General features: G+C 37.1%; 1 protein-coding gene and 1 long non-coding RNA gene across 3 annotated transcripts; one reads left to right on the top strand and one right to left on the bottom strand.

Moving 5' to 3' along the window:
- Nucleotides 1-4658: 4658 nt before the first annotated feature.
- On the bottom strand, nt 4659-20855 carry LOC140820104 (uncharacterized). 2 transcript variants are annotated; one of them, XM_073180426.1, is made up of 3 exons: nt 20760-20855; nt 20243-20653; nt 18816-20076 (listed from the first exon to the last, which is right to left on the bottom strand). In XM_073180426.1, the coding sequence occupies exons 2-3, from the start codon at nt 20394-20396 to the stop codon at nt 19196-19198; spliced, it is 1035 nt and encodes a 344-aa protein (XP_073036527.1). In that variant the 5' UTR covers nt 20397-20653; nt 20760-20855; the 3' UTR covers nt 18816-19195. The 2 variants fall into 2 exon arrangements, 1 of the variants encoding a protein (XP_073036527.1); XR_012115346.1 differs by lacking the exon at nt 18816-20076 and adding an exon at nt 4659-5763 and having other exon boundaries at nt 20243-20850.
- On the top strand, nt 9681-20780 carry LOC140820106 (uncharacterized). Its single transcript, XR_012115347.1, has 3 exons — nt 9681-9822; nt 17836-17895; nt 18410-20780. It is a non-coding gene; the product is annotated as an uncharacterized lncRNA (long non-coding RNA).
- Nucleotides 20856-27505: the final 6650 nt, after the last annotated feature.

Raw genomic sequence — 27505 nt, 5'->3', positions numbered from 1 at the left:
TAATTTAACACTAAAAAAATAATAAACATATAAAAGTTTATCTTGATGATTAAATTCATGTCTAATAAATTTTTTAGATTTTATTTTATTATTTATGTCTAATATTTTAATTAAATGATACTACTAAATCATAATATTTTCTGCTACATTTTACAAATTATTAATATTACAAAATATTAGATCTAATCTTAAAAAAAACGCTACTACATACGAAAGTAATAACTTTTGTACGAAATATTACAAAATATTAGATCTAAATTTTAAATTCTCAAAGAATAGTTTGAATATAATTGTGAAAATGATTATTTATATTAACAACGTCCGTATTCATAAAAACAATGTAAAAAACCAATTAACATATTTACCAATTAACATAATTAATATGTTAGTTTGATTAGTTATTTAATCTAATACTAAATTTAATTATGATGATAATAGGAAATAATCCCTTTTATTTGACTTAATTTAACAAATTAAGATTAAAAATTTCTAAACAAAAATTAAAATTAATATAATACAACTATCAAATAAATTAATTGAATACAAATAATTTTAACAACAATTAGAAATATTATTTACCTGAGCACGATAATTTCAATATCTACACTTCCTGAAATAAATCAAGATACAGGAGATATAAAATTATTAGAATTCAAAATTTTATCATACCTTTGAAAAATGAAGTGAATTTGCGTGAACAACTTCGGATAGAAAACACAAACTAACTTATCGTGGAATTTGCGTGAAATGAAGTGAATTTGCGTGAACAACTTCGGATAGAAAATACAAACTAACTTATCGTGTAATCGTGTGTATATATAGGGGCTTTAAAAATATTTAAATTTGCCCGCCTATTGCAGTGGCGGGCAAGCAAAATAAACTCTCTCCCGCCTATCGTACAGGCGGGAGAGAATTTAAAATCATTTCCCTCCCCCGCCTCCCCTACAGGCGGGGGAGGTGAATTGAATTTACTCCCCCCCCCCCCCCCCCATTTGGAAGGGCGGGGGAGTACAACTTTTCTTTTTTTTTTTATTTTTTTATTTTTTACAATATTTTTATAAATCTTACAAAAGTACGTTAGATTGATAAACGGGATTCAAAATTACGGTAATTTGATAAAAGACCCATATATCATCAATAGCGTAGATAAGATAACCCTCATCTCCGCTAATCAAAAGTCGAGACATTTCCATAGAGGATACCAAAAAAATCTTGGCTTGGGAACCCTTGCCATAAAAATTCCACTTGGATCCATCAACAGGTCTAAATCGAACTACTCCATGAAAACAATCGACAGCAGCTCGATTTGTTGTCAAGATATCCATGCCAACAATACAATCAAAGTCGTGCATTGGAAGGACAATCAGATTCAAGAATATCACATTATCCTCGTATATCAATACACAATTATGCACAACCTGCTCAAACAGAATAATCTTTCCTGCTGGCGTGGCTATCGACAAAGTATCATACAATGGGGTACACTCAATACCATGATATGCAACAAATGCATGAGATATGAATGAATGAGATGCTCCTGTATCAAATAAAACACGTGCAGGATAATCACAAAGCGTGCAAATACCTGCAATCACGCCACCAGGAGCTTCTCTCGCCTGATATTCAGTCATGGCGTACACTCTCACTTGGGGAGGAACTTGGGCACTCTGACCACTTGATCCTCGATATCGTGGGACATTCGACTGCTGAAACGATGGAACAGGAACATCAGGTCTCATCATAGTACTAGGGCCACCTCTAAATCCTGGCTGGGATTGAGCAGAAGTCGTACCCCTGTTCGGACATACCTGAGAGAAATGGCCTTCCTGCCCACACTGATAACAAGTACCAAACATACCTCGACACTGCTCGATAGTATGTTTGCCTCCACAATGGCTACAATAGGGAGCAATCACAGGACTCCCTCTCTGTGATCCACTAGAGCTCGAAGAAGACGAGGAACCAGAACCAGTCTTCTTAAACTTCTTACCTCTCGGTCGCAAAGTAGGCTGCTAAGCTGACACTGGAGGTGGAGGAGTATACTGTGGACCTCCTCTCCTAAGTCCAACCTCGGCTGCCTTGGCTCGTTCAACTGCCTCTGTGTAGCTAGTAGGCAATCCAGAAACAACATATGTATATAAAGCAGGATGTAAACCATTTACAAACCTGTTATATTTTGCCCTCGCATTCCCAGCTACGTGAGGTGCATACTTCAACAAAGTAGAAAACTTCGAAGCATACTCTGCAACATACATCGTTCCCTGCTGCACATTATTGAACTCATTCTCCTGAGCAATATAATAGGAAGGAGAGGAATACTGCTCCAAAAACTGGGCCTTGAAGACATCCCAAGTGACTTCAATCCCGGCCTCTTTCAATCCAATCTCAGCGGCTTCCCACCAAGATTTAGCTTGGTCTTTTAGCTGATACAAAGCAAGTTTCAGTCTTCGAGCCTTGGAATACTCAACAATATTAAACAATTGCTCGATATCCTTCAACCAGGCTTCAGCTCTTTCCACACTCTCAGTGTCAAAGAACCTCGGTGGTTTCAGATCCTGGAATCGAGCCATCACAACATCCATGGACAACCCTTCAAATTGTCCAACTATCTTCTCAGTACTGCTACTCGCAGTTTCATTCGTGGGATCCATCTACAAACCAAAAGATGAATATCGCAATTTCATATCAATTTCACATCATCATCGTCTCATATCATCAATCTCATTAGATACTTACTCAAATCAAATCAAGTAGGAGCAAGTAATACAAATAAATCAAACACATTGGCACAATTCATTTGTGCCTATTCAAGTGTACACAAGACTCAATCGAGCATTCCTAGCTATGCTCTAATACCACTCAATGTGGGGCCCTTAGCTCCTAATCTTTATTACAATGCAATCTGATTAGGGTTATTTAATTACAGCGGAAAAAGAGTTTAAATTTTCTTTACGATTAGCCCAAATTATCTCTTCTTTAATTTGAATACTAAAAATAGTATTTAGTTTCATATTATAAACACGCCCACACATAATCAAAACAAATCACATACAAACAACTCATATCCTCGGGACATGCCCCGGTATATAGATACATATACATATATACTGGGAACAAAATATAAACCTCAACTCAAACTGTGACTCCCTCCAGAAGCACCCTCTCCTATCTCCTGATATCCTGGAGTACCTGCCATTGTCCACACACAAAGACAACAACAACCCCCCTTGGGGGTGAGCAAAGCTCCGTATGGAACAACCATCATATATACCACAAGTATCTAAACAATGATATATTGTATGCAATGCATGTATGTCGTGGAGGTATCAGGTAATATGCCCATCCACTGAGCACATGTCAGAAACAAAACGAATCGCTATCAAATCAATGCTCGAGCAGGCACACCGGCCTCAATAAGGGATACTCGTATGATAGCGTCGACAAAGCGCCATCAAATCCCAAATCTCATATCCAATCATCGGGGCCACAATTGTCTATGTTTTACGGGTCATATAATACCAACATAGCAATTGTGTTCACAAACCCCAGAATCCAATCAATTCATATCAGGGTGATACTCACGGGAAATTTAGGGTCCGCTCCCAGCAAGTGTCACTAATACAGACCCAGGGTTTTGAAATGGTCCCGAGCCTGAAATCACGAAAAAGTCCGTTAAGAGGGGGCCAGGAGGGTGTCCTAGCGTAGCCCCTCCGACGCTCAAGTCAGTGACTGAGGATATATGGGGGGAGCAACTAAGGGTGCTGCTGAAAACAATATAGTTAATGAATTAGCGTACGCTCAAACCTGGTATTTATAGGAGAATACCTGGGCTTGTCATAGGCCCTTCACCTGTGAGCTACCTGTGGGCCTTAGATATGGGCTGGGGGTTTGGGCCAGATACTGGTGATACCCCTCTGATGCTGCTGGTGCTGGTGCTGCGGCGCTTGATGGGGCCTCTTGCCCTGCCTGTCAGCCTCAATATCTCTCTGGTCCTGCTCTGCCGCTAAAGCTCTAGATACTGCGACGACATACGAAGTAGGGCCAGCTACCCTCACTTCACGGCGCAAGATCGGCCGCAGATCATCCATGAAATGCATCAGCTTTGCCTGGGCATCATTCGCAATGAGGGGTACGAAGTGGCATCCCCTCTCAAACTTCCTGACAAACTCCGCCACACTACTATCCCCCTGTCTCAATGTCATAAATTCCCTGGTCAAACGAGAGCGTACTTCTTCAGTGAAGTACTTGGAGTAGAAGACCTCCTTGAAACCATTCCAAGGCAGCACCTGCAAATTGACTGCCACTGACGCACTCTCCCACCATAGTCTAGCGTCTCCAGTTAATAAGAAAGTGGCACAACGGACTCTGTCAGCATCTGTCAGCTCCATATAGTCGAAAATTACCTCGATGGACTTGATCCATCCCTCAGCTTCCATCGGGTCAGTGGTACCCGCAAACTCCTTTGGGCTCATTATCAATATCGAAAAGTGCGTGCTTGATTTCATCGCAAGTGATATCTGATGTCAGCGACTCCCATTTATCCATAGGAATACTCGGCCCATCGAGAGTGATTTCCCTGATAATCTGTATCCTGTCAACTTCTTGCCCTAGTAAACTCGTGTAATGCTCAACAAACAAACCTGCAATCTTCAATGAGTCCGTGATAATAATTCCATCATGATTCTTAATAGCAACAATAGCATTTCTACTGTTATTTCTTTCAATCAAGTCATGAAAGAATTTTGTGCACCTGCCACCTTGCTGCAGATAACTGAGTTTTGCTTTTTGAGCAATGGAGGACCTCTCTGCTTGCAACAAAATTTCCATATGTTTCTTGAAGTTTTTGTATTCATATGAAATTATCCCCGAACATAACATGTCATCTTGCATTCTCTTGAGTTTCATCTTCGCAGTAGAAGCCCTAGAGGAAATGTGAATAAATTGTTTCTTGTTCAACACTTGCAAAGGCTTTTTCAAATTCTTGATCAACTCTTTTAAGTCTAAATTGCGCAGTCCCATGACCCGAGAACCTCCAATGATTTGAAACAGTCTCCAAAAACCGATCACTAAGAGCCCACATGTTAAAGAATTTAAAGGGCTTCGACTTCTGCGCATTAGTTTCAAGAAAAGAAACAATACTAATAGTATGGTCCGAGACACATCTCGGTGCCACAAAATCAACAAATAGATCTAATTTCGAGGAAATCCATTTTTTATTTACAAGGACTCGATCAAGTTTACTACACACTTTCGGATTGCTCCAAGTAAAGCACAACCAAAGTATCGAAGATCCATCAAGTCAAGGGAGGTGACACAATCAACAAAATCTTTGATATCATAGTTCTTGATCGCCAAACCACCTTTTTTTTCGTCCGGAGATAATACAGTATTAAAATCTCCTAAAATTAGCCAAGGGAGAGTACATGCATACCCAAATTGAAACAACTAACTTCCATGACAATAACATTTAACAGAAATAAGGTACGCGGAAGCATTTCATTTAAAAGAGAAAGTACTAAATAGCATTAACATTATCACCATTTCTTAAACTATCAACATTACTAGTCACAACATATTATCTATACATAATCAAAAGCCAATACAAATCTTTCCCATCATTCATTACCAAAATACATGATATTTTAAAAATTTACATATGTTCACTCCATCACAATTCAAAGTGACATAACCAAAAAGTCTTTCCCATGGCATCTTATATGACTTCTCCCGCATCGAACAATCCATTTCAGTCCTTTTTATCACCTGCATCACATGACATTAACTGGAATAAGAATAAAACTCAGCAAGTAAGAAGCTGTACATAGCAATTACATATAATAGCTTTGGCTTAAAACATGGCTATGGCAATGGCAATAAAGAATGAATCATAAATCTCAAATCAATGTAAAGGGTATCGTATCATGAATTAAAGGAAGGAAATGACAGTTCTGTGACCTAAAGGCAAGTATCTCTTTGATATAAATATCAAAATTGTGAGAGATACTTCATAATCATGTGATTGGTCAATGACATGCAAGAATTACTACCATTCATTGGCTTTAATTGTAACGAACCGTACTTTTTACTACTTAAAATTTGCGGAAAAATTAAAAAATTTCTTAAATACGAAAATAAAATCAATACGGTCGTCACTACATCATCCATTACAATAAAAATCTTGTTAAAATTAAAGTTTTCTCGAAGCATCTCGCATCCAACATAAAATCAGAGTATTTTCAACTTGCATAAAAATGTTAAAATAGCGTGGGCGGTCCTCGGGTCTAGCCTCCCGCTCAGTCCAAGCCTGCCCCTTGGTCGCCACCTCTTGTCTCCTCATCAACATACTCACCTGCATCGATCAAGTCTAGTGAGTCTAAAGACTCAACACGTATAAACTGGGAAATAGCGAGTACTACATAATAAAACCGCATGCAACTTTAAAATAGAACGTACATACTAAAACTTGAACTTGCGTACATAAAACTTGAACATACGTACATAACATAGACGTGCCATAACGTGAAAACTTGTCATAAACATACTGCATACTAGAACATACGTAACTTCAACACTTTGCGTAGAGGCATGTTTCAAAGCAAGTGACCCATAACATATTAAATGCCTGATCAGACAAACCAGAGTACTGGGCTGACAGGGACGTATCCACTGCCACATACATGAGATCCCCGTTCATAATTTAATGGGCTGGTTGGTCCCCGTTCATGATTTAACGCTTTCCAACCTCAATCTAACCCGTTCATAATTTAATGTGCGGATTGGTCCCTGTTCATAATTTAACGCTTTCCAATCCTAAACATAATTTGGTCACAAGACATTTAGCATACCTCAAAAACTTAAAATATTTTCTTGCACGTCATACATACTTGGCGTTTAGGGATTCATTGGACTTCGATCGGGGCCGTTGCTGCACATACTAACATGAATTCACATACGTAACTTGCATAACTTAGACGTAGGTAATCATGCTTACTTACGAGTTCGTTCAATTACTTAGGATGTTCTAAAATTCCCATGGCTCGACCTTGTAAATCATTGCACTAGACCAAGACATCGAACCTCAAACATGTTATAATTTTATTCCCAAAATATGAAGGACACGGACCCCGTACCTACCTCCGTGTAGGGGTCCGTGTAGGCTCGGGTGAAAAGGGCTCGAAAAGAAGGGAGGACACAGGACCCCGTGTCAGGGTCCGTGTGGGGGTCCGTGCAGACTCTGGAAAAAGACACCGAAAAGAAACAAAGGCACGGGGTTTCAACCAGAACAGTAAAAACGTAAATTTCAGATCTAAAGAGGGTTTCAAAAGCGATTTAAACAAGATTGCTCAAACTTCTACACAACATACGCATGGTTTTATGCATAAATAACAACACACGCATAATATGACATGATCGATGCATCAAGAACAGAATATACGTGCCTTTTGATATCAAACGTTACCGAAACGGCGTTACCGAAGCGGAGATAGAAGCGAGGTTGATCCAAGACGAACGTGAGGCGATTTTCTTTGAAGAAAACACAATAAAACTTTGCTGGAGAGAGGAAGGGGCGGCTGCTACAAAGACAAGAACCCTAGCTATCTTCTTCTCTCAAAATTTTAAAAGCTGAAACGTGATTGTATGTGTGGTGTGCGTCAGTTTGGTGTGTGTAAAAACAGTGTAAGTGTGTGTGAGTGTGTGTAACGTGTGTGTGGGTTTTTTTAATTAGGATAAATTAGTGCTAAATTAACTAATTAAAACACTAATTAAAAGTTAACACACACTACTTTAATCAAACTCATCATTTAAAATAATTACACATTAATTTTAAAAGTTATAAACTCTTAAATTACTAAATACATAAATAAGGTTTTAAAATGCTAAAACTAAATAAATTATTTAAAATGCCTCTTCCTTAACTTAAAATAAAATACCACTTTTTGAAATTTCCACAAATCGTCGCCGGGTCTTTTCCTCGATCCCGCCTCGAATAATAGCCTGAAACATGAAACTCGAAAAACATTTTAACGTGCATCACTCAAACATAAATAATTTAAAATAATGCATTCAAATAAACCATGCATGGCTTAAAACTCATTTTAAAATTAATTAAATGGTTTACTAATTAAATAAATGCATGGGTTATACGTGTACTGAATTTAGGCACTACACAAACACTTGGTAGGAACAATGAATTAATAGCTCCTTTGTCAATGAATTCAATGGTAATCTTTGAACAATGGATATATAACAATATACATATCAATTATATGTCAATGGAAGGAGCTAATTGACAATAACATGACTTGATACATATATAAATCATGTGAGCACAAAGGAAAAGCTCTCAGTTACAACCCAATAAACACTTGGTTGCTATGATAACTTCAATGGGATTCCTACAACATAATACATGAATTTAACCATCAACCACTACTAATGATCATAAGAATTCAATCAAGCCAATATATATCTTCAACTCTCAAACCTTTCATACTTCCAAGGATAGGACTCATACCTTGAAGCTTGGCACCTAGTAGGAGAAGCTAAGAACCTCAATAAAATCCTTGATTGAAAGGAAGAAAAGTCGGAGAGAACCTTGATGAAGGAGAGGATTTTTAATCGTTAAAATGAGAAGGGAAAAGCTATAAATCTGAGGAAGCCACTAGAATGATAACTATAGGCCTTAAATCCATCAAAAACGCATTTTAAAGTAGCACCTCTCGAACATCTAGCGCCGCGGCGCCACTTTATTGGCGCTGCGGCGTCGGCACTTCTTGCCTGGCAACTCCGCGATGCTGCTGCCAGGGCTTCGGCCCTGGCAGCGCTGCGGCCCTGCCTGGAAGCGCCTACGCGCTGCCACCTGCGGCGTTCTGCGCTCAGTTTCCTCAAATATTGCTCCAGAAATGCCTCTTCCCTTCATAATTAGGAAAAGTGGTAAGCATGAAAGTTGTAGCTCTATGTCTTGGCTTGCATCTCCAATTAACCTCATGTAATTTGAAGGTCTGAGTAAAGAGTTATGCTCATTCTCCCAACATGTGTCAGTGCAGGAACAACGATACACACAACACACTTCGGGCCACTTTTGGCTCGTCTTCCCTAATGATTTGAACAAATTTCAAAACATGAAAGTTATAGCCTTAATGGAAGTGACCTCACATCAATTGGATCATTATACTAAAATCACAAATACTGCCACATTTTTCATACCGTTACTGCACTTCCATTTCCTATTTGGCTCAAGATCAACTTTCTATTCTACTTATTCATTACCATTCTCAATCACAATTATATAACAGAACTCCAACAACTATTCCAATAAACATAACCATAACCATTTTTGTAATGCCTGAAGCTAATATCATAAGTTGTTGATTTAGTAATGTGAGATTACTAAATAGTTAATGATTTTTAAAGAGATAAATATGACATATCTTGATCATAGAAGTCCAAATGATTTGAAATTTGGATATAACGTAGAAACTCAAAGATATAGAAGTTCCATGTTTTGAGCTTTAAAATATTTGATCGTTTGACTGGTCCAAGTAGATATATCGTCGTTGGAAATGTTAAATATTATATATTATATTATATTATATTATTTTATTAATATAATATAACATTAAAAAAAATGAAAAAATTTGAGGCGGTGGAATTGAATTGAAATTCAAATTCCACCGCAACAGAGGCATTGTATCGAGAGTGAGGCAGAGAGAAAGAAATAATACAGTTTTGAATTTTTTTCGATCGTGCGACTTATCGGTTTATCCAATCGACAAACCGACTTCAGTTCTGGAATCGTTGACACGAGGTCTTCGATTTGAGGTATAAATTCTATATTTTTGGTGATGTTTGAAATTCGTTGATTTCTGGAATAAATTCTGATAAATTGTTAAATCATACAAAAATTGAAGATTGTTGAATAGTGTATGATTTTAACGAAGTAGAGATGATTATAGTGATGTTGATTTGAATTATTCATAATTTGTTATAATTAGGGATTTTTAATCGTTGGATTGAGATTAGAGGATTGTTTGTCAGTTGTTATTAATTCTGATTATATATTCGGAGTCTACAAAGTATATGCTACACGTTGATATATAGTTTTCGTAATTTGACGGATGTTGTAAAATAGCCTATTATTTGAAGTTAATTAATTAATGTGTATTTGATGGTAGTATTGTGAATTAAATAAACCAGAATATTAAATTGTTGAACGATAAGAATTTATAATCGAGTTTTATATTTTGTTGAATTAATTGTTGTTGTGCTATTTCATGTTATATATTGAGGCTGTTATGACTGTATTGATACGGTGACAATGATCTGATAATTGTTAATGAATTATTTAGATACATCACAAGTCTCGGGATCAAAGAAATAGCCAGATTTTATATATACTCGATTATCAGGTACGTGTTGACGTACGAGCATATGTTTTTATTATTTAATATTGATAAATACTATTGCGTTGAACGATGATAAATCACTGGAATTGGGTGATTTGATAGTATATCTGTTGTTGTTTATTATTGTTGATGTTGTTGGTTGTCGTTGTTGGGAGACGTCACGTTGATGTTGTTAGTTCAACGATATTGTTGTCGCCGGAGTCGGTGTGAAACGTATCGTTGATGTTATTCGTTTGACGAAATTGCTTGTCGCCGGTGTTGGGGTGCGACGTATCGTCGATGTTGTTGTTCGTTCGACGATATTGCTGTCGTCGGTGTTGGAGTGCGACGTATCGTCGATGTTATTGTTGCAGTGTGATGTTGTTGAGGTTGTTGATGGCTGATTGTCCAGAAACGGCAAATGGAGTATTTCTGTTATCATTTCAGTTATATCTTATATTGTTGTTAATATAACTGTTATGTATTACGATGATGATTGTTGTGTATGCTCACCTTTTGGGGTCTGTTTCTGTTCGACAGGTTACATGAATATGCTGTAAGACATGATAGACGTGAAAAACTAGGTGTGTCTAATCAAACAGTTCTGTAGTTGATAGTTGATAGAGACAGTATATTTTATTGTTTTATTTGAGTTGTGTGTATTTAATTATTATACCGTTTCTGCTGCACTGATGTAGATAGTGTGATGATTGCACTATTTTGTCGTATATCATTATATTATTACGTCGTTGAAAAGAAAATTTTTATGCATATGACGTCACATGTTATATGATTACGTGGCGAGGTTTGGAGCGCCACATTGGTGGTATCAGAGCATATGTTAGATCTCTAGGATGATTAGGAGTTTGGTTTGTGATGAGGGAAGTTGGATGCCGATATTATCTGCGTGTGTCTGTGCATTTGAGTTGTTATTGATGAGTTCTCGATATGATTGATTATTCTTTAGTTGCGTGTGCTTTCGTGCGAAAGGTGTGATGATGATTATTGGATTGTAATTGTTAAATGTTATGATTAACAATTTGATTTCCAGTTATGGCAGCTAGAGAACAAGTACATCCACGCGAGGAAACGGACGAGGTTGACAGTGGGTTTGGACAGATGAATCCATTGCCACCTCCTCCTATGGGACAGGCACCTGCAGATCATCCTTTATTACCTGGTGAGTTGACTTTGGCATAGTTCAGCAGTTATCTTCTATCGAGATTTGATAGTTCTGAGACTGGTGAGCGAGCAGAGGAGTGGATTGAGAGGATAGAGCAGATATTTGTGACTGCTCCATGTGCTAGGTCTGCTTGGTTACGATTGGCTACATTTCAGCTTTAGAGGAATGTATTATTGTGGTGGCAGACGACTGAGGCCGGATTGAGAGCACAAGGGTCGTACTGTTGATTGGGATGTGTTCCGATCTCGTTTTCTTGATAAATATTTCTATAGCAGTCAGACAAAAGAAAGAGAGAGAATTCGAGGATTTGACCCAGGGTAGTATGCCTGTTGCTGAGTATGAGACTCGATATTCTACATTGTTAAAATATGTGCCACATGTTGCTACGAATGTTCACACTAAAATGAGGCATTTCTTGAGAGGGTTGAAGTTAGAGTTATTTGATCATGTGCAATCAAATAACCCGGTATCATTTGAGGATGCAGTGACGAGGGCTGAGATGGCTGGGTTGATTATGCAGGAGTATGGGGCTCAGGGACGATTATCAGAGCCGACTAGGAAGTCTTTGCGACCGCAAGGACAGTCTTTTAAATATTAGAAGGGTTCATCTTCTGCTTCAGCATCATCTGGGAAGCGTCGATTTGATTCGCGACGTGTTGAGAGTCGTGGGGGCAGTTCTCAGTCTGTTCAGGGGCAGAGAGGGGAGTCCAAAGCAGTGAGATGTTTTCGTTGTGGGGGATCTGATCAGACAGTGTACACAGACCGAGATCACCTGTTTTAAATGTGGCGGTGTGGGACATATAGTGATAAGTGCATTTTATGCACTTAAATTATTCCAATATTTCATATAGATTGTTAGTCTTTTTGGGCGGAATTATGCGCTTTTGTTGTTTTTGGTGTAATTGCAGGAATCTAGGTGCGGATACAACACGTGCTGAAAACGAGCTAAAATGGCGCCTAGGAGAAGAAGTGTGAGCAATACCCCAAAGGGTGGAATGCAGTAAGCCCCGCGCATATGCGCGCCTTATTCCCACGCACATGCGCATAACTGGCAGAAAGATTGGCACACATGCGCCCCCAAAGCAGCGCACATGCGCGTTCCATACAGTGAGTCTCGCGCATATGCGCCGCTCATGGCGCGCATATGCGCGAGAGAGAATAGGCGACAACCCGAGAGCGACGCGCATATGCGCCGCTTATGGCGTGCATATGCGCGCAAGAAGAAGATCAGCACCCGAAGCACCCGCGCATATGCGCGAGTTTGTGCCGCGCATATGCGCGCGACGCGATTTTCAGAAATAAAAGGGTTTCGGCGTTGATTTTAAAAGGGGTTCCGGAAATATTCTTAGGGTAGCCGTCATACCACTCGAGAGGAGGAGATTAAAAGTCAGAGCACGGAGCACGGGACACGAAGAACGAAGATAGAAGACGTTGAATCCGGACACGGAGAAGCACTTTCATCTCTCGCCAACACGTTCTTAATTCGGTTTCTTACTTTTACGTTTTTAATGATTACAAACAGGTTTTGTATTGATTTAAATTCGAGTATGAACTAATTCTATTTTCTAGAGATTGACGTAGTCGAGGTCGAACCTATGTATTGACGTTTTGAATTTTCATTGATTTAATTCATCGTGTTTATTTGTGATTTCTTGTTTTTAATGCTTTTGGATTACTGGCCATAATTCGACTGATTTAATAATTGAGATCTAACACTCGAGAGAGGTGATCGAAATTAGGACAGGGGAAATCGCATTGTCAGATGTTTATAGCGTGCAAAAGACGTATAACTTTGGCGAATTCGTAACAGGACCTTGTGTGCATTTGTTACGTGTTACATGATTTTGAATAGACATATTAAAATCGGTAATAGGTAATACATTTCTATTTATCACTCGACGGAGGGAATAGAAAATATTGTGAGCTCTTGGTTAATAAATATGGTGCTATTTAATCAAATGTTAGTCAAAATTAATTTAGCATAGGGGAGACTCGACGAAATCATATCTCTAGATTTATTTACTCCTGAATTTCTACTGCATGCTAGAATTATAGGAATTGTTATTTTATTTGAGTTGATTTTAAACCAACTATTTGATTTGTTTAAATAAAGTTGAGCTATGTCAATTGTGGTAATTAATATACAGTTTTAAATATTTACTCTTTGTGGGATCGATGTCTGTACTCTAACCAGTACTAAAACGTGACACCGTATACTTGCGGTAGTGAAAACACGCAACATATAGCGAGACAGTGTCCTAGTCGTGACGAACAGCGAGAGCCCATGAGTGATAGAGGTAGATCCTCAGATAGAGGAGGATGACAATCTCAGCAGTTTACACCGCGACCTTCTGGAGGACAGCCACGTATGCAGGGAGCTGGTCCGCCTCAGGCACAGGTGTATGCTTTGACCCGAGAGCAGGCAGAGGAGGCAAGAGAGGAGATGATAGCGGATAAGTGTTATTTATGTTCTTATCTTGCTTATATCCTTGTTGATACAGGTGCCTTACATACTTTTATATCAAAGAGGTTTGTGATTGAGCATCATATGCGCCCGTCTCCATTGTCTATGCCTCTTTCTATTTCGACACCCTCTGGAGTTGATATATCAGTTGTATCTATGATATCAGATGGTATTATTTCTTATGAGGGCTATGAGCTGAGATCTGATATGATTATTCTAGAGATGACTGATTATGATTGTATTGTGGGAATTAATGTGTTGAGGAGATATTGTGCGACTGTTGATTGTTATCAGCGGGTAGTATATTTTTACACCGATGAGAAAGAGCGTTGGACATTTTATGGGAAAGGTTCTCGTCTCCGTTTTCCGTTGGTATCTGCTCTTCGGATGTCACGGTTATTGGAGCATGGACATGAAGGTTATTTTATTTATGTTGTAGATGCGACAGAAAAGAAGAAGGAAGTGAGAATATAGGAGATACATGTAGTTGCTGAGTTTGCTGATGTATTTCCTGATGAAATTCCAGGCTTCCCACAAGCCCGTGAGGTGGAGTTTGGGATTGAGTTGATGCTAGATACTAGCCCTATTTCTCGTGCTCCTTACAGAATGGCACCATCAGAATTAAGAGAGTTGAAAGGTTTAGTTGCAGGACTTGCTGGACAAGGGTTACATTCGCCCTAGTGTATCGCCTTGGGGTGCACCAGTCTTATTTGTGAGAAAGAAAGATGGAATGATGCGGCTTTGTATTGACTATCGACAGCTGAATAAGATAATGCTTAAGAATAAATATCCCCTCCCTCGTATTGATTATTTGTTTGATCAGTTGCAGGGAACCTCAGTATATTCGAAGATTGATTTGAGATCAGGATATCATCAGATACGAGTAAGAGAGGAGGATATTCAGAAGACAGCATTCAGGACCAGATATGGGCATTATGAGTTTTTAGTTATGCCGTTTGGGTTGACGAATGCTCCAGCTTTGTTCATGAGTTTGATGAATAGGGTATTTCAGCCTTATCTCGATCGGTTTGTTATTGTGTTCATTGATGATATATTGATATATTCCAGGAGTGAGGCTGAGCATGCAGGGCAATTACGTTCAGTATTACAGGTACTGCGAGATAGACAGTTGTATGCCAAACTCAGTAAGTGCGAGTTTTGGTTGGATCGAGTAGTCTTCTTGGGCCATTTTATATCGAGAGATGGGATTTCTGTTGATCCAACGAAGGTCGAAGCCGTGTTACAGTGATCTGCACCTACATCTGTACCACAGATCCGTAGTTTCTTGGTTTTATCAGGTTATTAACGTCGATTTATCGACGGATTCTCAAAGATTGCTAGACCTTTGACACAGTTGACTCAGAAAGGTGTGCGATTTTAGTGGTCTGAAGCATATGAGAGGAGTTTTCAGGAGTTGCAGCACCGACTGACTACTGCACCGGTGTTATCAATCCCTACAGAAAACGAGAGGTTTGTTGTTTATACTGATGCATCCTTACATGGTTTGGGATGTGTTTTGATGCAAGATATGCCTCGAGACAGCTGAAACCTACATGAAACAAGGTACCATGTGCATGACTTGGAGTTGGCAGCCATTATCTTTGCCTTGAAGATATGGCGACACTATTTATATGGTACCTCGTTTATGATTTATACAGATCATAAGAGCTTGAGATTTCTGTTTACACAGACAGAGTTGAATATGAGACAAAGACGATGGCTAGATTTGCTGAATGATTATGATTGTGAGATGGAATATCATCCTGGTCGAGCCAATCTTACAGCTGATGCATTGAGTCGTAAAGTGAGTTATACTGCAGAGTATGTGAGTCGTTTATCAGCTATGATGATGTCTTGTTGTTCCTTGGGATATGATTTTGATATCTCGACGACTCCTATCCAGGTATCTACCTTATTAGCTGAACCTGATATATAGGGTTGTATTCTTGATGCACAGATGGTCAGACTGAGCGTACTATTCAGACACTGGAGGATATGTTGCGTGCTTATGTTATGGATTTTAAATCTGTTTGGCAGTCATCTATTCCATTGGTGAAGTTTGCGTATAACAATAGTTATCAGAGTAGTATTCAGATGGCTCCATTTGAGGCATTGTATGGGAGACATTGTAGATCTCTGTTATACTGGGATGATGTTGATCGAGTTGCAGTTACCGGTCCTGATATGATTCTTGAGATGGAACAGAAAGTAAAATTGGTACAACAGCGATTGAAAGCAGCTCAAGATAGACAGGTCGCCTATACAAATAAAAGACGAAGACCCTTAGAGTTTCAGCAGGGCGATCGAGTATTTTTGAAAGTTTTTCTTTTCGTGGCATATTGCGATTTGATATGAAAGGAAAGTTGGCACCGAGGTATGTTGGCCCATATGAGATATTGCAGCGGATAGGCACTTTGGCTTATCGATTGGCTCTACCTCTATTTTTATCTGATATTCATGATGTATTTCATGTGTCGATGTTGCGGAAGTATGAGCCGCATCATTCACATGTGTTGGATATTTCTGAAGTTCAGTTAGATCCTGATGTGTCTTATGTTGAGAGACCAGTTTGTATTTTGGATCGATCTGAACGAAAGCTTCGTAGTAAGCTTATACCGATGGTCAAGGTTCAGTGGGAGCATAGAGGTGTCGAAGAGGCCACTTGAGAGACAGAGCGGCATATGAGGGAGCTCTACCCCTACTTATTCTAATGGTATGACGTATCTTTTATTTATGCATGTTATTATTGTTGTTGATAATTTCGGGGTCGAAATTCATTTAAGGGAGGTAGAAATGTCATGCTGGAAGCTAATATCATAAGTTGTTGATTTAATAATGTGATATTACTAAATAATTAATGATTTTTAAAGAGAGAAATATGACATATCTTGGTCATATGAAGCCTAAATGATTTGAAATTTGGATATAACATATAAAACTAAAAGATATAGAAGTTCCATGTTTTGAGTTTTGAAAAATTTGATCGTTTGACTAGTCCAAATGAATATATCGACGTTGGAAATGTTAAATATTATATATCATATCATATTACATTATTTTATTAATATAATATAACATTAAAAAAAAGAAAAAATTTGAGGCGGTGGAATTGAATTGAAATTCAAATTCCACCGCAACAGAGGCATTGTATCGAGAGTGAGGCAGATAGAAGAAATAATACAGTTTTGAATTTTTTTCGATCGTGCGACTTATCGGTTTATCCAATCGACAAACCGACTTCAGTTCTGGAATCAGTTGACACGAGGTCTTCGATTTGAGGTATAAATTCTATATTTTTGGTGATGTTTGAAATTCGTTGATTTCTGGAATAAATCTGATAAATTGTTAAATCATACAGAAATTGAAGATTGTTGAATAGTGTATGATTTTAACATAGTAGAGATGATTATAGTGATGTTGTTTTGAATTATTCATAATTGTTATAGTTACGGATTTTTAATCGTTGGATTGAGATTGGAGGGTTGTTTGTCAGTTGTTATTAATTCTGATTATATATTCGGAGTCTACGAAGTATATGCTACACGTTGATACAAAGTTTTCGTAATTTGACGGATATTGTAAAATAGCCTATTATTTGAGTTAATTAATTATTGTGTATTTGATGGTAGTATTGTGAATTAAATACACCATAATATTAAATTGTTGAACGATAAGAATTTATAATCGAGTTTTATATTTTGTTGAATTAATTATTGTTGTGTTATTTCATGTTATATATTGAGGTTGTTATGACAGTGTTGATACGATGACAATGATCTGATAATTGTTATCGAATTATTTAGATACATCACAAGCCTCGGGATCAAAGAAATAGCCAGATTTTATATATACTCGATTATCAGGTACGTGTTGACGTACTAGCATATGTTGTTATTGTTTAATATTGATGAATACTATTGCGTTGAAGGATGATAAATCACTGGAATTGGATGATTTGATATTATATCTGTTATTGTTTATTATTGTTGATGTTGTTGGCTGTCGTTGTTGGGAGACGTCACGTTGATGTTGTTCGTACAACTGATATTGTCGTCGTCGGAGTCGGGGTGAAACGTATCGTGGATGTTATTCGTTCGACAATATTGCTGTCGTCGGTTTTTTTGGTGCGACTTATCGTCGATGTTGTTGTTCGTTCGACGATATTGTTGTCGCCGATGTTGGGGTGTGACGTATCGTCGATGTTATTGTTGCAGTGTGATGTTGTTGAGGCTGTTGATGCTGATTGTCCAGAAACGGCAAAGGGGGTATTTCTCTTATCATTTCAGTTATATCTTATATCGTTGTTAATATAACTGTTATCTATTACGATGATGATTGTTATGTATGCTCACCTTTGGGGGCTGTTTCTGTGGACAGGTTACAGGACTATGCTGTGAGACATGATAGAGGTAAAGGACTAGGTGTGTCTAGTCAAACAGTTCTGTAGTTGATAGTAGATAGAGACAGTATAGTTTATTGTCTTATTTGAGTTGTGTGTATGTAATTTTATACCGTTCTGCTGCACTGATGTAGATAGTGTGATGATTGCACTATTTTGTCGTATATGCATTATATTATTACATCGTTGAAAAGAAAATTTTTATGTATATGACGTCACATGTTGTATGATTACGTGGCGAGGTTTGGGACGCCACGATTCTAATCCCATTTCAATAAACAACACCATAAACAATAACCATTTAACATAATCTCAACCATTAAATCATAAAACATGATCATAACAATAATAAACCAAAGAGATTAACATGATAAAGGGCTATTACACAAACAATTTCAAGTCATCCCACAAAAGTCTCCTTTGCACAATCATGTTTAACCCATAAACAAAAGTCACCGAGAAGTTGATTTTTGATGTCAAACAAGCGATATTGACGTGGAGAGATTGATATGCCATACTTACTAAATTCAAATCAACATTTTTCGGATTCCATAGAACAAAGATCCGACCTCTAGTATTAAGAAAGAAATTATGAATAACTTTCATCCCTGGGAATCGAATTCTCATCATATTTTGGAGAGATTCCTCGTCTAGCTTGGATTCTAAAATACCTATAACATCTATCTTGCGAGAGTTCATGATGGTTTGAACACTCTTTTGTTTTAGAGGCTTATTAAAGCCTCTAACGTTCCAGCAAGCTACGATCATTGACATGAAGTGGCAGTATCGGGATACCCCCCCTTTTGCGCAGTCCCAAAGTACCTAATATCCTTGTTATTGTCACCCAAGTTCACTAATTCAGTTTCACAAGAGCTATTGTCATTCAAATCTTGGAAGAAAACCGTCATTTCTTTGTTCTCCCCTTGTTGTATCACTTCCACATTCTTACCGCTCTTCTTTTTCTTGTTCTTCTTCTTATTAGTTACTGTGTGAAATCCTTCTTCCTCACATTCTGCAGCTGCACTCGTACCCACTGCGGTTGTTTCAGCAATATCTATGATTCGCTTCCCATTATCCACTTGTACCAACTCCACTTCTATTTCAATATTTTGTTCAACTTTGTTAGCATTACAACAATCAGCTGTTGCATGACCAGTCTTTTTGCACAAACCGCAGTATTTGATGTCTTGTTCATATATAAACTTCACCACTACATCACCAATCGGGAGCTTCACTACAATGTCCGTGGTTTTTTGTTTAGTAGTCTCAACTTCAATTAGTACCCTCGCAAACTCAAATCTTTTACGATCGTGAGTGAGCATGTCCATATGAATTGGTTTTCCCACTCTAGAAGCTAGTTTGCTAAGGATATTGAAGTTCCAACAATCTGGAGGAAGTCCATGGATTTGAACCCATGCTGGAATTGAATTCATATCCTCTTCCCGGAACCTAAAGCATCTTGGCATTTCTTTAAGGAATAAATGGAAACCAAAGACCAAGTAAGACCCTTCATTCAAGATGCAATCTCTCAGTTCTGTAGTAGGAAATGTGAAAATAATCCAACCACTATCATGAGTTTGGAATCTAATATCTGGTCCCCATCTTCGAACCAAATCAAATAGAGCATGCAGTCGGAGGTTTGCCACTGATAATATAACCCAGCAAACATATGCCATAAGTCTTTTCAATTGAGTCAATGTCCTCTATCTCAAATTTGAGTTTTCCATTTCCGGTTTCCACAAATTCTAACTTATAGTTGGCATTAGACATACGATTTTTGTTGAACAATCTTGCATATGAAACACGATTACCTTTGTTGTGCTGTCCAGAAATATCCAGTGGAGGTTTGTTGGCAACGCCCCTTGTTTCATTTGGAGTAACCGCATTGGAATTGGATTGAATAGCATCATTCTCAATCACAGTAGAATTCTGCCCTCCATTACTATTCATCTTCTGTTTGAACATCGATATCAGGTGAGATTATGCCTTCCCTACTGGTATGTTGCCCAGAAGAAGATGAACTTGCTTTAGTGCCACCTTTCGTCATTGAGGCAATATAGCAAACACTTGAGCTGCACAGATAACTCAGAACAGAGAAGAAGAAGGCGATGTAGAAGGTAATAACTCCACAACACAAACTTAAACAGAAAGATAACACCACAATACCCACGACGTTACTAGAACCAGCAGAGTTTCAAACTTCTGGAAGAGAAGACAAAACCCTAGCAGTAGAAGCGAAATCGCGATTGAAGAACAAGAGCACTGAAACGCTGAAGATAATTACGAGAACCTTAACCAGATTAAAGAACAAAATGCTAGCAATCTTACCGAAAAGAAGTGAGCAAGAAAGAGCGAAGAAGAGGCGCAATCGATAGTGAGCGTTCCTTCCATTGTACTATGGCAAATTCGTTATCTCATGCGGGTGTATAACGTCGATCAGGAGATTTATTGATTTTTAATGATTTTTGTAGATTTTAAAAATCTAAATATATTCAATTAAGATTTTTACATACTCTATAGAAGTATAGTGGTATTCAAAATAGATATTCATAGAATTTTAAAAAATCAAGTGATATTCAATATTGACTTTTAAAAACTCTATAAAAGTCTATAAGGTGTTCAAACTTTCAATAATCTTTTAATAACTTAATAGAATTCATTAGCATACAAATATTAAAGCCTAAAGTACATCTATAAATTGTTAAAAATTGTTTTTGATTCAACCCAAAAATTTGAATGGACTTTTAGAGCTTTTAACTCATATACAAAGCTACTTATTTCTCTCTGTGTCGCTTCACACCACCTCTCTTCTTATATTCTCTCTTTTCATCTATCTCTATCACTCTCTCAAATTTTCGATGTGTATATCTATATATATTCTCATCTTTCTTTTTCAAATTTTTTTATTTTTTGACTGATTGTTCATTTAAAAATTTATTTTAATATCATAGAAAATTTTGAATTTTAGAATTGATTTTGTGATTTTTAATTTATGATTAATACAAATTAATGTAATATTCAATAATAATAAAAGATGATTCAAAAAATGTCGATTAATTCTTAATAATTGAATAGCCTCGCAATAACCATGATTTTTTAAATTTTTTAGCATTTTCAATTAATATGTAAGTAACGATATTTTTATACAAAATTATTTTCACACAAAACTAAATAATATTCTTTTCACATGTATATTATCAATTCAAAAACAAAGTTATAGATTAATCAATTGATGTATTTTAAAATTTTTACAAACATACATACAAACCCACATATATACATATGTAGTGATTAAATGATTCAATTTTTAAATAAGTAAATTTATTTATTAATATAAATATGGAAAAACTATTTCAAACTGAGTATGTTATATATGTGAATTTAATCATTGAGTCAAAAAAATTAATAAAAAATAATATGGTATAATTAAGTACATAATTTATAAAATTTTATTTAAAAAAATTTCACAAAAGTATATAAAAATGTTACAAAAAGTCTACATGAATCCACATAAATATGTGATATTCTGTAAAAGTCAATAAAAATCTGTGAAATTCATAAAAGTCTATTATTTGAAAAAGTCATTAAAAGTAATCAAAACTATAAATTGAATACACTCCACTTAATTCCTACAGGTTGTACTTTGACCAAGATGTCATGAGCAAAAAATATACGCCGAGCCGGTAAAATTTTAAGAGAGTTCTTCTATCCTCTAGTAGTATGAAACTCTTGACGAGGAGGTTGCACATGGCTATCAGTCTCGTCCTCCTGTAGTGTTGTCCTCTTCCCAAGATTAATGGGTGGCATGTCATTAGTCCATATCACTTCTCAATATCGTGGAACAGTCTCCATGTGACTAGAATGCAACCTGCTATCGTAATTGGGTCTTTTATTATAACTTCCGGAAAACCAACCTACGTAAACCACATGCATGTAAATTATTTGACTTGCTTAATTTTTTTATTTAGTTGATTTTAAATGATTAATAGATGAATACTAAATGATTAAAGGTATGATTGCATGATTAAATAATTATATGACATGATTTCATGAAATTGAAGGATTTTACCCGAATATTCGATAATAGGATGGGGAAAGGAAATCAGAGACGATCAAGACAAGAATAATTTTTTTCACTAAATATTTTCAAGGCTTCTTAATATGATTAAAAATGATTTAATTTTCCTAAGAATTTTAGAGTTCGAATTATTTAACGAGACGAGCTCGATTTTTACCCGAGAAGCCGGTTTTGGGCAAATGAGTAGTTTTTAAAAGATCAAAAATATTATTTTTGGAAAATAATTTTTATAAACTTTTATGTTTAAATTAAATAAGAGTTATTGAACTCAATTTAGCTAAATTGAGTAGTCACAATTTCTCTTATACTTTAAGGCCCAAAACCAAAGCACATTATCATGCAAATTAAAATCTATATAATAAAAACCTAGGCTTCTAAAGCATGAGGACAGCCGAAATTCACACACTTTGCACATTCTAAAATTCAAAATTTGCAAAGGAAGAAAACAAGGATTCTCCATCGCCCGTTCGTTCTTCTTCACACCCCTCGTCGACGATCGCGTATTCGAGCGTTTTAAAACTCAAAGTCACGTTTCTAAATTCCTTTGATGCATCATTCAATCCATATTAAGCTTGTTTTTATTAAATTTGCGTGAAAAATACATGTGTTCGATTAAATTTATGATATAACAATTATTTTCAAATATATGACGATTTTACGCTTGTTTGAAAAACGCTATGATTCCTAAGGACACGTTTGCCACTAGTAGATGTTATAGGGATGGGAAAAGAGTCGTTAAGGGCTAATTACATGATGGAAATCGAGAGGAAGGCAAGGGAGGAGAATCGCCTAGGGTTTCCAAGCCATACACGCATGATGGTGGCTCGGCTTGGGGGCTGGCGACGCGTGGCTCAGCAGGGGTTGGGCTAGTTGGCTGGGAGGGACGTGGTAAGATGGGGAAGAGTCCTAGCAGGGCCAGGGCTTGAGTCCTTGGGCTGGGGAAGAGTCCACACGAAAGGGATTCCTTCCCCAATGCACGCATAAGGTGGCTGTGGCCAAGGGGGCTCGCGGCTAGGGCATGGGTGTTCAGGGTTGGTCTAGTAGGGTCTAGGGAGGATCGTCAGGTTCATGTCAGAGCTGGTGCAAGGTGGCTTGACGGTGGTTCGAGCAAAACGTGAGAAAACTTGCATAACTTTTGTGTCTCAGTACGCAGGGCTTGTGAGGCGTGTAGGAGCTGGTTCAAGGGGTCAGGGCTGGTCGGTAGGGTTCTTAGGAGGTTTGGTCAGGTGATGGATCGAGGTGGCTCGACCATGGTCCAAGAAAAATTAGAGTCGGCTCGACTGGACATGAGGGAACTCGCGCGGCATCTTGTTCTTGTGTGCATGAGCTGTGTGCGTAGGCTGGGGGCTCATGCATGGGTCAAGGAGGGTCAGTAGGGTCCATAGGTGGGCAGGTCAAGAGTTCGCTCGAGGTGGCTCGAGTGTGGCTCGGGTAAAATGCAAGATGGCTCGAGGGTTTATCTTAGGTTCGAATTAATCTTAAGAAAAGGAAAAAGGGTCGAGCCATGGTCCACGGGGTTCAGTTCATGGTTCACGATGGTATTTTAGGTAATAATACTAAATTTTTAAAATATGGGAAGAAAATATTAAAGTTTGAATTAATTCGAGAATTAAACGCCTCACGAATTAGTAAATAGGAAATTAAATTGAAGCCCATGATTACAAGCTAAATAAATGCAATCTTAGTGACGTGGCAATGTAGCGGTTGAAAAGCTTGTATGTCGTATGCAAAAGTCAGTGGGGTGCTTTGCATTTTTCAACTCTTCATTTATATAGACTATCAGTCCAACGGTCGGCAAAGGGTATGTAACGTAAACCTGTAGCGGTCAAGTGATGTGTCACTATGAGCTGCTAAAACATTTAATGTAATCTTTGTTTGTGCAAGTTTGAATCTAGTTCATCTTAAGAGTTGCTGTTAGATATCCTTTTTGTAGTAACTGTTAGCTTCATCGGAACTTGTAGGATATTTGAACGATCTTTTTATTTTAGGATAGTGACATTAATGTAAATCTTTATCGAGACTGGAGCAAGATATGGTTGAATTTATGGTGCAAAACCATTGAATGTCCTGAACCGGTCAGAGAATGTTCTTCACTACGTGTTCCATAAATAGCTCTTTTAAATGAAGTGGTTGAAGCCTTTAAGTAACCTGTTGGAAAACATCTAATAGTTGAATTCTTCAACCTGCTGCAAGCGGTTGAGATCCAAGCGGTTGAAGTGTTCCTGTACTACAAGATAAATTGTGATTGATTCCTGAAACAATTAAATGTTATTATGATTTTGTCGATCATCAAAATTTAAGGGTAATAACAATATTTTAACATAAAATTAATATTGGTTATAGAATTACTCAATAGTATAAGAAACTACAATCCGAATCTGGTTCGACTTATTTTTATCATGTTCGAGCTCCATCCAACTCCGAAAAATCCTTAAAATATCCTATACGATCTGATTCCGGTTGGGACTCAAATGCCCATCCCTAAGCATTAGGTTTCATACTGAATATCTATCATTGCCCTTTTTTTTCAAAATTATCATTGAATTTCCATCTAAAGAAAGGATTCATATTCATTTACAACTCAATATTTTATTGTTCTTTTTAAAATGAAAGTTGATTCATAAAATATGATACCAAACATTTGTTTTGTTAGACTATGACTTCAATATGCATATTGTGGAGTAACCATGATTCCATACACAATTAACTTGTGTTTATGGACCATGAACGACCATATTTAAAGAGATGATTGCAAGATCATTCATAGACCATTAGGCATGCATCGTATTAGATGAAAACAATACTAATTTCGGATTGAAGAAAATACATATACCTTCAAAAAATTGTCCAATTTAAGGAATAAATTTCATACAGCACTCACCTTAGTTGTACTTGAAATAATCATGTTACTTCTGAAATTGTTTATCTTGATACAGCCAACCACCTGAGGTGGCATTATGAGCATGTACGTGGGGAAGATATAATGTGTCATCCATCTGAATCTGTTGCATATAAGCACTTAGATGATAAATATCTTTCTTTTGCAATTGAACCACGTAATGTGAAGTTAGGAGTTTTAACTGATGAAATCAGCCTTTTGCTCAATCAGGAAAGAAATATTCATCATGGTTAGTTCTATTAATACCATATAACTTACTCCTTTGGATTTTCATGAAAGACGAATACTTGTTTATTACTATTCTTGTACTTGGTCCAAAGAAATCAAAAGACAAGATAAATGTTATCTTGCAACCTCTGATTCTTGAGCTTAAGGAACTATGGAGTAAAGGGGTGGAGACTTGTGGTATTGAAAGTAAAACCAATTTTATGTTGCATGTTGTCTTGTTATGGACAATTAGTCATTTTCCGGCATACTCGATGTTTTCTAGATGGAGCGCGACTGGTAAATTTGCATGTCTACATTGCATGATCAATTAGGTTGCATTAACATTACATCGTAGTGGGAAGAAGTTTTGGTTTGAAAATCATAGTAAGTTTTTTTCCTTATGACCACCTTTTTAGGTAAAATAAGAAAGCTTTTATAAGGAATCGGGAGGTCACAATCTTGCAGTGCCATTTTCTCGCACCGAAAATGCAGTAGGCATCGTATGATTTAAAACATTCATAGGGTGTTTATATATTTCTACCTTTACGTATTTAACAATGGACTCCAAACAACTTCGGATTAGCGGAGTTGGTCCTTCTTATAAGTCTCTTCGAACGACTCTCCCTCATTTGATCGCCTAATCAAACCTACGATCGGAGACTCGGTTCCACGTGTAGACTGCACTAGAAATCTTACACGAATTTGCGTTGAGTTTGGATCTCCCGATTTCCAGAAATCCGACGATGATGTCTCTATGGAAGTGGGATAAATTTTCTTTCTAAAAATTGGGGTGGCCGAATTTTTGAGGGAGGAGAGTAGCAAATTTTGTTTGCCAAAATCTGTGTAAAATTTTGGCAGCTGTCAGTTTTGTGAATTCCATCACCAAAATAGATTTTCCACTCTACTCACTTAATCAGAAAATTAACTAGCTTCCACTTCTTCTATTATATAGAATTACCTTATAAACTCCTTTATAAGCGATCTGTTTGAACTCCATCAAACTACAGTCCCAATTTTAACTCCTTAAATTTGACTATCTCAACGGGTTAATAGAATCCGATACTTGTGTGATCCACAATGATTCAGAGATATAGTTACCATTGGGTTCACAACTTCATGTGATTTAGAATAACATTTATTATTATCCGGGCTTATCTTAATAAGTCTCATTATTTTCATCAACCCATTGATCAAGAATGTCAGAACTCATGTCTTATTGGATCCATCGAATCACGGTAAGAACGTCTAGTAGCATCGCCCCGTGATCCTCTTGGTATCATTGATAGTGCATGGAAGATCTTTAAGTTAAGTTATGGTTAGCTACATTATGGTCCATTCAACTCATATATCCCGATCGAATCCGCAACCATTGGTATATCGAGAGTTGCAAATTAATTTGATAACGATGTGATATATCCTTGCGTAATAATAGTAACATGACATGTGTAATTGAGGAAACGTCTTTCCAAAATGACATTTCTTACTTCAGCTATAGATTCCTTGCACTATTAACTTATCAGACCACATATGATATCTTCACCCGTAGGCAAATGGTGAATATCTGACTACAATGTATTGGTTCCTATGTATTTCAAAAGTACACCAACCTCGCTAGCTTCAATTTTCACAAGTAGCTGAAAAACAGTCATAAGACGTGCCCACGCCTTGTGGAAAATTTGCTCCTGCATTTTTTTTTTTTTTTGCTTCAAGCCCTCCACAAAGTTCTTTTTGACAACTTCAAATGTGATATAAAAATTAAAATATTAGCTTAATTTATCTCAAGAGCATAAAACTTCCTCCTAAAACAAAATAAACAAAATTGTATCAATTAAGCATGTCGGAATTGAGAAAAATTAAATATGAGAACAAAAATCTGAACTATTACAAGCC

Source organism: Primulina eburnea, chromosome 18 (assembly GCF_022965805.1).
Source record: "Primulina eburnea isolate SZY01 chromosome 18, ASM2296580v1, whole genome shotgun sequence".
In the NCBI taxonomy this organism is placed as follows: domain Eukaryota; kingdom Viridiplantae; phylum Streptophyta; class Magnoliopsida; order Lamiales; family Gesneriaceae; genus Primulina; species Primulina eburnea.
The sequence above is the reverse complement of the archived record's forward strand: the minus strand, read 5'-3'. Positions and strand labels throughout refer to the sequence as shown.

Bases quoted from the DNA above. Each gene is read 5' to 3' on its own strand.
- LOC140820104 (XM_073180426.1), bottom strand. From the start codon at position 20,396: ATGTTCAAACAGAAGATGAATAGTAATGGAGGGCAGAATTCTACTGTG. The intron at 20,077-20,242 runs GTAATCGTGTTT...TTATATTATCAG, and splicing joins TTCTGGACAGCACAACAAAG to TGGCAAACCTCCGACTGCAT.